We start from the raw sequence: 12,266 nt of genomic DNA, 5'->3' as shown, positions 1-12,266 counted from the left end.
AACATTCTTTTTTTAAAGTTTAGAGAGGAAAAAAAGCAAGAGGAAGAGGGAAGGGGGAGGGGCGAGGCGGATGGTCCACCCTGACGACTCTGAACTTGGAGTGGCGACACATTCAGCACCACGGAAAGCTCCCTGGCAGGCTGGGGGGGGGGTGGGGGGAAGCCCAGCCAAGGCCTCTAGGTCCCGCCCCTCTACGCGGTAATCTTCCCACAGGCCCCACCCAGATTTAAAGCACCCTCAACTAGGTTTATTTGGTTTGGTTTTGGTTTGGTTTTGTCTGAGACAGAGCCTCTCTATGTATTCCAGGGAGTCCTGGAACTCTCACGGAAATCTATCCGCCTCCCTCCACCTCCTAAATTGTGCGCCACCACACCCACCCTTCACCCAGTTTAAAAAAGCCTGGGCTGAAAAAGATGAACAACGATTCTCCAATAGAAACGCGGGACGGCTGGTGGTGGGGAAGACGACTTTATTGGGATGTTAGTAAAGAAACTTGGGACGGTGAATTCCAGGGAGCGACATACACTGGGACGCAGGTGGTGGTCACCTTAAGGAGCAATAAATTAAGATAAAATAAATTAAGGTGAGGCGGTCCCTTTTAGGGCAGCAGCTGGGGATTCCTAAGGGGGTGGAATTTGGAACTGGGAAGGGGAAATAAGAATGAATTTGTCAAGATCTCCCTCCCCCACCGGAGGCTGGGAGTTGGGACTGAGGGCCAGGAAGAGGAGCGGTCTGGGCTCAGCTGAAGGCTGCTGGGCCGGGGTCAGGGTCGTTCCTCCAGGAAGCGGTAGGTGGGGTTCTCATAGCCGTGCCGCTGAAGTTCCCGGAGTTGCTGCTCCTCCAGGGTCAACATGGGGTCCACCTGCAACAGGACCAAGGGAGGGCTCAGGGTACAGGGGCAGGGAGGGGACGCTGCGGGCAGGCGCGAGTTCACTGCTTACTCCTACCCCCACCGCGATGTCTGCACTGCTCACCTCCACCACTCCATGGCTGATAGTCCCATAGGGTTTCTTCTTGCGCAGAAGCAGCAAGGATAGAACAATGAGGGAGCCCCCTCCAGCTCCCATGATCAGCAGACCCGACACAGCCTCTCGGGACACTCCAGTCCCAGCTGGTGCCTATGGGGAGAGGCGTTGAGACCAAGAGCATCATCATCAAGGCCCACCAGGATCCAGGGCAGCACTGAAGGCCACAGCCTGGACACTGACCTCTGACCTCTCCCCCAAGGTTAGCGTCCTCTTACCAGTTCATCCCGCTGGATATCTGATGCGTGGAAGGGAAAACCCCTTGGGACAGATGCGTTCACCTGGGGGAGCAGGAGACATCACCGATCCTGATTTATGGCCCCAAGGCCCAGAGGTACCCTAAGGTACACTGAGTCCACGTCCCCAGCGAGCTTCCAGAACCTTCCCTCCACCGAGGGTCCAGACCCTTATTGTCTTTGGAGCCCGAGGCCCACTCACCTTTTGCTCATACTGCTCCAGGGGGGACAACTTCTCTTTGCCAGAGGAGGAAGAGTCTTGCTCTGTGGACCCTACCGAGCACAAGTCACCTCTCACTCTCAAGGGTGAGACACCTCCAGAGGGGTCAGAAGGGCACCACACTCCACCCCAGCAGGCCTTTCCCTTCCTGGCTTAGGGTTCAGTGGGATTTAGGGCTGGGGTGTCTGCCGTGTGACACTTACCTTTTGGAAGGGTCACTGGGGTGTCTGCTGGCAGGAGGGGACAAGAAGATGGGAGAAACAGTCAAGAGAGGAGGCCATGAAAGAAAGAGTAGAGAACCCCACCCCCAGGACCAAGAACCCCACAGAGGCCCTGCAGCCCCAGCTATCCCTCCTTACTCCTTCCTGCCATCGTGTGGCACAGACACCCCAGACCTTGGAGATTTAGAAAGAAGGCTGCATGCTGGGTCTGATGGTGCACACTTCTGCAACTCCAGCGCTTGCAAAGCTAAGACAAGACCATGAATTTGAGGCCAGCTTAGGCTAAACAGTGAGGTCTAGGTCAGCTTGAGCTACAGAGTGAGACCCTGTATCAATCAAGAACTGAGTGGGGCCTCATGACCTATAATCTGAGCTGAAGTGGTAGGATCAGAAGTCCAAGGCCTGCCCAGGCAACTTAGTCTGTCTTTTCTGTTTGTTTGTTTGTTTGGTTGGTTGGTTGGTTGGTTGGTTTTTCGAGACAGGGTTTTTCTCTGTAGCTTTGGAGCCTGTCCTGGAACTAGCTCTTTTAGATCAAGCTGGCTTCGAACTCAGAGATCCGCCTACCTCTGGCTCTGGCTTGTTTGTTTTTTTAAAGATTTATTGATTTATGTATATGAGTGCTCTATCTGCATGTACACCTCTACACCAGATGAGGGCATCAGATCTCACTAAATATGGTTGTGAGTCACCTCATGGTGCTCTTAACCATTGCGCCATCTCTCCAGCCCCAGACTGTCTGGCTGGGGCCAGCCCTGAGTGGAAGAACTCTTGCTCAGCACACACACACACAGAGCCCTGGGTTCCTCACCAGCTCCTTCCTTCAGGCCAAGGACTCCAACACTGCAAAGGAAATGAGGCTTGACTCCCAAAGGTGGGTGTTCTATATTCAGGCTCACTCACCATCCTTGGATTCCGCAGGCTGAAGCCCACCCTTGTCCTCACTGCTGCTCCCGGGCACAGAGGCTTCCAGTTCACTGGGCCCCAGGTGTTCAGAGTGGAGAAGCTCCTCTGAGGGAACACGCAGAGAGACGGCGAAGGTGAGTGTAAGACACTACAGTGCACAGGCGCAGGGCGTAGTGGAATGGGGGGGGGAGGTAGGGGAGACAACAGAGACGGCTCCAGGTCAACAACCCTAAGGGTGACCTGCAAGATGAGGAGCTGGGAAGATGTGCCCCCATCTTAGATGGAGGCTAAATTTGCAATACCCCACCTCTTTAAATGTCAGGGAATTTAGAGCTAGGCCTGGGACATCCAGAAGGAAGTCACGGCAAACTGAGGACTGTGCAGGGAAATACTCTCTGGTCCCTTTTGCTCTTGTGAATCTGGATTTGACTTGTGACTTGTTCTAACAATAGAATATTGACTCAATAATCCAGGGGAGTAGCGTAGTGGTGCACATGCCTGGTATATAAAAGGCCCTGGGTTCCATCCTAAGTATTATCCAATTAGTTAGTTGGTTGTGTACTCTGGCTGTCCTAGAACTGGCTCTGTAGATCAGGCTAGTCTCAGACTCAGAGATTTGCCTGCCTCTGCCTCAAGTGTTGGGATTAAAGGTGTGTGCCATCACACTGGGAACTATTCAGTTTTTGAGGTGGGTATGGCCAATGCATGCCTGTATCCCAACACTGGAGAAACAGAGGCAGGAGGACTGAGAATATGGGCCCTGGGCTACATGGTGAATTCTAGGCCAGCCTCAGTTACAGAGCAAAACCTTGTCTTAAAAAGCCACTAGCTGATGGCGGTGCACACCTTTAATCCCAGCACTCAGGAGGCAGTGGCAGGTGGATCTCTGTGAGTTTGAGGCCAGTCTGATCTATGGAGCTAGCTTCAGGACAGTCATGAAAGACTACACAGAGAAACACTTCTCCAAAAAACAAACAACAAACAAAAAAGCCAAAAGCTGGTGATCTGAGTTATGGGAGAGCATTTGCCTAGCTGGGTTCCATCCCAATATCATACTAAAAAAAAAATCCAAAACCAAAAACCTAGCCAGGTGTGGGGGCACAAGCCTGTAACCCCAGCACTTGGTAGGCAGAGGCAAGAGGACTGCTCAATGTTCAAGGCCAACCTGATCTACAAAGTGAATTTCAGATCAGTCAGGGCTACAAAGTAAGACCCTGTCTAAAAAAAAAAAAAACAAAAATCAAACTGTACAATTGACTAGTAGCCTTACCACCAAAAGACCAGAGGAAAATAATCAAATTAAGTGCAAAGGAAGATGGTTCTTCATTAGAACCGCCAAGTTCTGGAGAGATTTACATGAAGAATGAGAGATTGAGGGTTGGGAGTCAAGGTTTTCCCTCAGAGAACTAAAACTCGGGACAAAAGCAATGGGCACTCACGGATCTGGGGCCGCAGTTCCTGAGCCAGGGGAGGGTTCTGGTCAAGCAGCCCCAGGCTCTGGTTCATCCGCTCTTCAATCACCTGAAGGTGGGTCTGGACCTGTGGGGAGTAAGTGTGGAGGGAGGGTGAGGCAATAGGATCCAAAGAAACAGAACATGGAGAATAGGCAGGAAGTGGGTCAGACATGCAGCCACGGGGGAAACTGAGGAAGGAGAGGAGGGTCGAAAGAGAAGGAAGAGCTATGTATAAGACCAGAAGTTGAAGGCTTGGAAAAAGGGTGGCCCCAGGAAAAGCAGGGTACCGGAGACAAGATGAGGGCAGGATTAGAAAAACAGGATCTAGAGCTGGGTGTTGTGGCACAGGCCTCTTTGATAGCAGTGCGTGGGAGACGGAGGGTCCAAGGCCATAGTGAGCTCCAGGCCAGACAGCCTGGACTACATAGTGAGACCTTCGCTCCAAAACAGACAGACAAGCAAGCAATCAAACAAACAAAAAACAAAACAAAAGAAAGAAAGAGAGATATGGTACAGATGAAGAAAGTAGATACGTGGGTCAGAGGGAGAAAGCAGGGCTAGAGGAACGGATTGCAGACTGTTGTGAGAACAGGAACTGGTATAGAGAACAGGCTCAGGGTAAGAGCTGAACATTCCAGAGCACAGAGGAGAGGACCTGTGCACCAGAAGAGAATGTTCAAGAGAGCAGAATTAGAATCTCAGGGTATATAGTAGGGGCTGTAGGGAAAACAGGTAGGGCAGGGGAGGAAGGCTGAACGCTAAAGGACAAACTCCAGGCTCAAGGAAAAGGATTCTGGGAAAGGAAATAAAGTCCTAGGGGTAGGAAGAAGGAATCCAAGAGACAGGACAGAGGATTCCAAAGGACAGGAAGCGGGAATCCTGGGGACAAGAAGAGAGTCAAAAGTACAGCATGAATGGGTGTGTGTGTGTGTGTGTGTTTGTGTGTGTTGTTAGGGGCAGTGTTCCACCATCAAAAATATGGGATTTGAGGAATAGGAATGAAGGGACTGGAAAGGTTTGGGAACCTGAAAGGGCAGTTCCAGGGGGACCGAAGGGATCTAAACTGAGAGTGAGGGTCAAGGGGAGAATCTGGGGCCTGGGATACAGCTCAGCAGCTAAGGCACCGCTGCTCTTCTAGAGGACTCAGGTTTAACTCCCTCCACCTGCATGGGGCTCACAACTGTCTGTAACGCCAGCTCCAGGAGCCTCAACACCCTCTTCTGGCCTTCCCAGGGACCAGGTACGAAGTGATGAACAGACACACACGCTAGCAAAACCCTCATCCACAAAACATTTTTTTAGAGAGAGAGGAGTCTGAGAGAGGAGTCTGGGCTTGCAGGGCGTCTGGGCCCGGAAGCATGCCTGTACCTGAAAGCGCATCTGCTGAGCCTTCTCGGGGTCCACAGCGGCCACGTGCTGGTAGTGCCTCAGGGTGTGCCTCTGCTCCTTCTGCTCGGCCCGCAGGTAGCGCCTCAGGGCTGCCAGAACTCGCTCAGCCTGCGGGAGGGAACCAAGACTGTCTCGGCTGATCCTAAGACTTCCTCTCCTGTTTGCCCCCACTGCTACCTCCATACCTGAGGCGGATCGCCCTGTAACGCTGCCAGGAAACCTTCCAGGGCAGCTCGCCGCTGGTCGTTGATTAGAGCGACGACTCTGGTGGCGTGGGTCTCCACCAGGCGCTGTCGCTCACCGGACACTTGTTCCTCCAGGGTCTGCAGAATGGACTGGAAGTGCTAGCGAGGGGTACAGAAGCAGGAAAGGGGGTGTGTGAGAGTCTAGGGCAAGCAGAGTGGGCTTCAGTGGGTCCCCTTCCTGACAGCAAGGAAGGAGGTCCAATGGAGTTGGGGTAGGGCTGGCCTACTGGGACCTGGTTTGAGGGTGTCGGCTGTAAGATTAGGTGGGAACAATCTGAAAGATAAAAACTGGCCAACTTAAGGTATAAGCAAGTTTTGGGCAGCTCTAAAGCAAAAAACAGGGTTGAGCCTCCACAACGCCGATGGGGTGAGGCCCGGGTCTGGAGGCTGATCTAGAGGAGTCTATACATAGGTAGGGTTGTACAAAGACAAAGACAGCGACAGAGGCAGGAGCATGAGGCCAAGAGTTAGCAAACCGGCTCTGCTAGGCAGGGACTGAGGGAAAAAATGAGAGGACAGGCTATTACTTCAGCAGGCTCCAAAGTCAGCCAGCAGAGGGCAGTGCTTGCTCAGCGGCACGCATCAGGCACGGATTGAATCCCAAGCAGCCGCAAATATAGGGGCTGGACCGGAGGGGCCAGGGTGAGTAGGAGGGGGTTGAAATGGATGCAGCGGCCCCCGGAAGTGGATAGAGGCCTGAGCAAAACTCAGCAAAGGGCGTCCTACCTCGTTCAGGGCCTGCCTGTCGGCTTTTGGCAAATTCTTCGACTGGTTGTCAGCCATGGCCCACTCTCGCATCACCTGGGGGTGAGTAGGGGGGCTTCAGGATCCCAGGAGCTACCTTGGTCCTCACAGGGAGTCCCCACCCATCTCCAAGGCTCAGGAGGATGAAATCACCTAGGGCCACTGGACTTTGGATTCCCAAGAAGGAATAGCCAGAGGATTTTTTTTCCCAGGCTGGTCTCAAACTCTGTTTCATTAGAGGTTGGCCTTGAACTTCTCATTCTCTTGCCCCAGCCTCTCAAGTGTCAGGATTAAGGCACAAGCCATTATGCTCAACCAACTCCCAGGTTGTGCCCCAGACCAGAGTTTCTATAGCGTCTGGTGGCACTTCAACCATCTGCTAGGCGGTCGGGAATCCAGTGTCATCTTAGAGAGAGGTGTTGAGGGCTCTGGTAGACAGATGCTTGGGCGCTCTTTCAAGGCAGTGTCAAGATAGAATTTCCCATGCCTTTAATCCCAGCACTTGGAATCTCTGTGAGTTCAAGGCCAGCCTGGTTTACAGAGTGAGTTCCAGGACAGACAGGGCTAAATAGAGAAACCCTGTTTCAATCAATAATAATTAAAAACAGGAAAAAAAGGAAGAAGAAGAAAAAGAAAGAAAAGAATCTCCCCATGTTTGTGGAGTCCCGTGGTGCCCCTGGGTTTCCTGGTAGCATCACCTCATTAATCTGGCGCATCCTTCGCTCCTCCAGGTCCATCTTGGCCCTCAGGAAACCTTCGTGCTCGCTGATTTCCCCAGGCATGCCAAAGTAAACATCCACACCATCAGTGGGCCTTGGGGTGGGCGTCACTGCATGACAAAGGATCAGGCGGGCAAGTCATTTTTCCTCCCGGAGAAGTACATTTCCCAGGATGTACCAGAGACCAGTACACATCCAGTTTAGGCCTGACCTACGCTGGCAAGATTCTGGAACCTATCACACCATCTTCTTCAAAGCATTGCCAAAAATGGAACGACCCCCTTCTCCTCCAACCGCCCCTTTTCGGGCCACTCCCGCTTCATTCTTCGTGGGCTAATCCACCTTTACCATATCCAAAGCCACTGGCATCTCTTCCATCTCCCATCGTGCCCCTCCCACCAGGTCACTCCTGGAGACGCCCCCACAGGCCCCCCAACCACAAATGGTGAAGAGAGCTGGGGAGACTAGATCACCTTTGCTGATCATGACTGGAGTGTGGGAGCTGGGAGGTGGGACCCGTTTCTCTTCCTCCTCCTCCTCTTCTTCAGCCTGAGGGGGCTCCACGAAGTAATCATCTACTGGCTGAGGGAAGGAGTCCACCTCTTCCTCATCCTTGCCTCCCTCTGCTCTGCCCCCCAGGGGCCAGGACCGGGTAGAGGGGTCACTGAAGGAGAAGACTCAGGCAGTAAGGTCTCCGGCTAGGTTCCCAGGCTTCCGGGAAGGGTACAGAGAGGCTCTTGCCACTCACCCAGCTGCTGTCCCAGAAGGGTTGGGAGTTGCTGGAGGCGGGCAGCACACATACTCCACACCTCGGAACCGGTCGGAGCCACAGGGCAAAAGCATGCCGGAGCCATGCAGGATGAAGCCCTGGGAGCTGCAGGCCTGCAGGAAGACGAGGCCCGGAGGCCAGAATGACCTGGTTGGAGGGTGTGGACAGGGAGCCTGGATGCTGGCTTCTAGGAGGAGGGGATGAGGGATGGAATTGCCACATCCCAGCTGGAACTCCTGGCCTGGAAGGAAGGGCCTAGAATTCTAGGTTTAGATTGGCGAGCCAGGGTCTCACCTCCTGCGCCTCCTGATGCCTCTTGCCTGAGCTCTCACACTGGTCCATGCGCTCCTGGTGCAAGAACCGACAGCCTTCGGGCACTAACAGGGCTTCGCTCACGAATTCACCAGCTGCGGAATGGGAGACACCAGAATCCTAACAGCCCAGCCCTGGCCTCCTCAGAGCTCAGAGGTCTCTACCTGACACCCAGACTTCCCATGTAGGTCTGAGTCAAGCTCAGAATCTCATCTCTGAGAGACTCCCACTTCACCTCGGTTCCCATTCCCCAACAGGTGACTCACGCAGGCAGTGGAAGGGCACAACCTCGTGGTGGGGGTGGGCACATCTGCCGCTGCGGGTACCACCACACCAGCGCTCCATTGGGATGGCCTGTGCAGCCTGCTCCACGCGGGCTATGTGTAGTTCTGGGTACATCTGTGCGGACCAGGAAGTGGAGATCAACCCACTGTCTATCCCAGCTCTCTCGTTTTTTTGCAGTCCTAGGGTTTGAACTCAGGGACTCCTGAATGCCAAACAAGTGCTCTATCCCTGAGCTACAGGCCCAGCCCTCATTTTACTCTCTATTTTGAAACCAAGTCTCGATAAGCTTCCTAAGCTGGCCTTGAACATCCTGCAGCATAAGAAGACCTTCAATTTGCATTCCTTCAACCTTAGCCTCTCCAGCAGCTGGGACTGCTATGCTCACTGGTCCTTCCCTTTTCTAGTTTCTAGTACGCATAAGGACATCTCCCGGGCTTTCCTCCCTTGTCTACAGCATGATCATGCCCCTATTGCTGTCCCTTAAGTTCGCCATTCTCTGATGGTTTTGGTGAAGGTCCCCAGGCCAGGTCATGAAGCTCAACTTCTCAGGGCCACCCTGCCCCCATCAGGTTTCTTTCTTAAAATATCTCGCCCTCTCTCCTGCCCTGCCTTTCTGTTTAGCTTCTAAGTAACTCTTCTCATGGAGTTAGCCCCGCCTTTTCGTTTCACGCCTCCTTGGAACCCACTCTCATTGGGCTCGTCGCTTCCCGCATCTTGTTGGTTTAAAGATCTTTTTATCTAAGCCCAGCCTCTCGTTTGGCCACGCCCACTCACACTCCCACTTTTTCTAAATAGCTCCACAGATTTCTAAGCCCTGCCACTCTTCAGGCGATCTTGATTAGCCGACATTTTTGCAGCTTTCTCCCCTCCTAGTATCTCAAAATAGGTTCTGCCCTAGACCCGGCTCGCCTCCTCGCTGACCACTGACCCCGAACTTCCCTAGGCTTTCCAGATTCTCCCACCTCCCTGGTCTTGGCCTTTCTCAAGTCTGGCTTCCTCAAGGGCGACCCCGCCCCAGCTTGGACCCTCTGACCACTGACCACGCCTCTACCCATGGGTCCCACCCACCTGTCTGCAGTACTCCAGCACACGCTGCGGGTCCAGGAGACAGCGTCGTGATCGCTGTGGGTCTGGTTCCCAGCGGCCGGTGCGCAGGTCCCGGTGAAGGGTTAGACGCCCACATAGTCCAGCCACTTGGGCTGACCCCGGAGCCTGGGAGTGGAGGCAGATGGAGCAGTGAGGGTCCGGAGAACGTTGGCATCTGGGTTATCTGGTGCTTTGCTCCCTAAAACCCAGATGGACACCTGCCCCTAGCACCACATCCTTCTAATCTCTCCTGGGTGGAGGGACCGTTCCCCGGGAAACAGATCCCGTGGGGCGAGAGCGCCCCAGCTCTCCCGTTGCTATGGTGAACCCGGTCCCCCTCCCTTGGGTTTCTCGCGGCCTTGTTGCTGAGAAGACAGGCTCCGCCCCCGCCCCAGCGTCTTGGTTCTGGAGCCCGAAGGGGTTAAACTTGAATCGTGGGTTGGGGGGCAATCTAGGCGTTCTGGCCCCACCTCCCCCCATCTCCAGTTCGGGCTCCCATTGAGGGGGTGCAAAGACGAAAGGGCCTGGCTTCCCCGAAGGCCTGCACATCAGGCCCGTAAGAACTAGGGAGCTATATCCGGATTGAGTGGTGGGTGGAGGCCTGGACTCCTGGATGTTTAGGGGGCAGGGGGGCTTGTGTGGGTCCAGGGGATACAAGGGACCTAGATTCTAAGATCCAAGCGCCTGCTGCCTGGTGGGTCCTACGTTCAGGTGGGCAGGGCTTGGGCTTTGTCTGCTAGGGGTGAGCTGGATTTCTAGGACCAGGGGCTCTAGGAAAGACAGGTCCAACGATGCGGGTGGGAGGGGGCAGGGAAGTCAGATGATGGAAAACCTAGAGTTCGGAGCTCACGGAGCAGGCCACCTGGCTAAAAGGACAGCGCTTTCTGCGGTGGTCGCGCCACGTCCAGGTCCAGAGGCCCGGTCCCGCCCCTTCTCCCCATCCCCAGAACCCGGCCGGGCCTCACCTCGGCCGCGCTGGGGCTCCCACCGGCCAGGCTCCCGACGGCGAGCTGCGCGCGCAGAAGCAGCAGCGACAGTGGCAGCAGCAGCGGCAGCGGCGGCGGGCCCCGGCGGCGACCCTGGCCGCGAGCGGTGGGGCTGGCGGGCCCCATGTCCGGGCCTCGCGCCCTCAAGTCCCCTGCGCTCCCGCCCGGCCCAGCCCGGCCCCAGCGGTGACAGGAGCTACCAGCGCCACCGCCGCCGCCGCCGCCTCCTCCTCCTCCCGCCGCCCCCGGGCTGCGCCGGCGCCGCCAGCCCCGCCCCGCGCCGGCCCCGCCTTCCCGGCCAGGACAATAGCGTGGCGGCTCTGCGCACTGAGCGGCTTGGGAACCCGGGGAGGGAGCCTGCGCCAAGCCCTAGCCCCTCGAGATTCTTGGTGTCACGCCCGACGTTAAGGCCCAGTCGCCAGGCTCAGTCCTTGGGCTCAGCAGTTTTGGAGTTTGAGTCCTGTCTTAGGACTTCACCCTTAGCCTTCTCTTCTGGCAAATGCAGACACCCACCATCACCACCTTTGTCCTCCTCCAAGGATGCAATAGGATCCATCGGATGTGTGTGTGGCAGGGGCGTGGGGGGGACACCCCTCCATAAACTCCTCTGTTGAGGTCCTAGGAATACAGGCCTCCAAAATTTCCCCAGTCTAGAACATAGAAGCGGAGTGTGAAAGCAAGCCTGTAATCATAGCACTTGAGAGGTGGGGGCAGGAAAAGAGGAGTTTGGGCCTAGCCTGCACTGCCTGAGACCCAGTCTCAAAAGACAAAGCAGTAACTTAGGCCTGGTGCCTTCTAACCAAGTCTCTCTTGCCTTTCATCCTCAGACCTAGGAATTCAGTCTTCCTGCCTTGACTGTCAGGTCTCTGGACCTTGAAAATCTCCATCTTAAAAAAAAAAAAAGTTCTTTAAAGATGACTCAGGTCAGGTGCAACCCAGCACCTGAAGACCGCGGAGCCTCATTTCCACTCACTCTAAGGGTCAGCTAGGGTCTTCTCCCTGAAGGGCTCACTATTTTGTCTCTGCAGTGAGTGTAGAAAATTCTCCTTTTCCTGGCCGACTGAGGCAGCCCAGCTCTGTGTGGACTTCCAGGTGTGCATCTTGTGGGAACCTGCCCACATTTGTCCGTCTTTTGTTTTCAACTATGTGTGCACCTGTGTGGCTGTGGGTGAGGCCGGGGTATGTTATTAAAGGAGTCTACAGTGGGATGGTGGTGTAGACCTATAATCCCAGGAGGGGCTAAGGATGGAAGATCAAGAGCTAAACTCTGTTGAGAGAAGCTTTGATGGTTAAAAATACTGGCTGCTCTTCCAGAAGACCCGGGTTCCATTCCCAGCACCCACACTGTCTGTAACTCGTTTCAGGGGACCCATTGCCTCTTCTGTCCGGGGGGGGGGCAGGCACATATGTGGTGCACAGAAATACATGCAGGCAAAACACCCACACACGTAAGACAAAAATAATAAGTCTATAAAAGAAAAAGAAATGAAACGGCCTACAGGAGCAAGCAGGTAGCAAGAGGCAGAGAAAGGGCTGAGGAGTTAACTCCTATGACAGCCTAGGCTAGGGTAGGAGGATGGGACAATTGTCATGGACCTCTTCATTCGTGGAAAACTCAAGAAGACTCTACAAACACGTTTGCCTGTTTGCCTTTTTTTCTAATTAAACACAA

The 12,266-nt window shown here is 54.6% G+C and overlaps 1 protein-coding gene across 2 annotated transcripts; it reads right to left on the bottom strand.

Annotated features, from left to right (window-relative positions):
• Window positions 1–452: 452 nt before the first annotated feature.
• On the bottom strand, window positions 453–10,850 carry Aplp1 (amyloid beta precursor like protein 1). 2 transcript variants are annotated; one of them, XM_075985448.1, is made up of 17 exons: window positions 10,574–10,850; window positions 9,591–9,734; window positions 8,504–8,636; window positions 8,220–8,332; window positions 7,905–8,038; window positions 7,630–7,820; window positions 7,136–7,266; window positions 6,420–6,494; window positions 5,634–5,792; window positions 5,428–5,556; window positions 4,045–4,144; window positions 2,603–2,710; window positions 1,685–1,711; window positions 1,464–1,534; window positions 1,244–1,306; window positions 975–1,118; window positions 453–862 (listed from the first exon to the last, which is right to left on the bottom strand). In XM_075985448.1, exons 1-17 carry the CDS (start codon window positions 10,718–10,720, stop codon window positions 764–766), a joined length of 1,968 nt encoding a protein of 655 aa, XP_075841563.1. In that variant the 5' UTR covers window positions 10,721–10,850; the 3' UTR covers window positions 453–763. The 2 variants fall into 2 exon arrangements, with proteins under 2 accessions (XP_075841563.1, XP_075841557.1); XM_075985442.1 differs by having other exon boundaries at window positions 1,685–1,708; window positions 10,574–10,847.
• Between the last annotated feature and the right edge of the window lie 1,416 nt (window positions 10,851–12,266).

Source organism: Microtus pennsylvanicus, chromosome 1 (genome assembly GCF_037038515.1).
Source record: "Microtus pennsylvanicus isolate mMicPen1 chromosome 1, mMicPen1.hap1, whole genome shotgun sequence".
Classification (NCBI taxonomy): Eukaryota; Metazoa; Chordata; class Mammalia; order Rodentia; family Cricetidae; genus Microtus; species Microtus pennsylvanicus.
Note: the sequence above shows the minus strand (reverse complement) of the source record. Positions and strands in the feature narration are given on the sequence as shown.

Bases quoted from the DNA above. Each gene is read 5' to 3' on its own strand.
- Aplp1 (XM_075985448.1), bottom strand. From the start codon at position 10,720: ATGGGGCCCGCCAGCCCCACCGCTCGCGGCCAGGGTCGCCGCCGGGGC. The intron at 4,145-5,427 runs GTACAGGCATGC...TACTCCCCACAG, and splicing joins CTCAGCAGATGCGCTTTCAG to GTCCAGACCCACCTTCAGGT. The intron at 1,119-1,243 runs GTAAGAGGACGC...CTCTCCCCATAG, and splicing joins ATATCCAGCGGGATGAACTG to GCACCAGCTGGGACTGGAGT.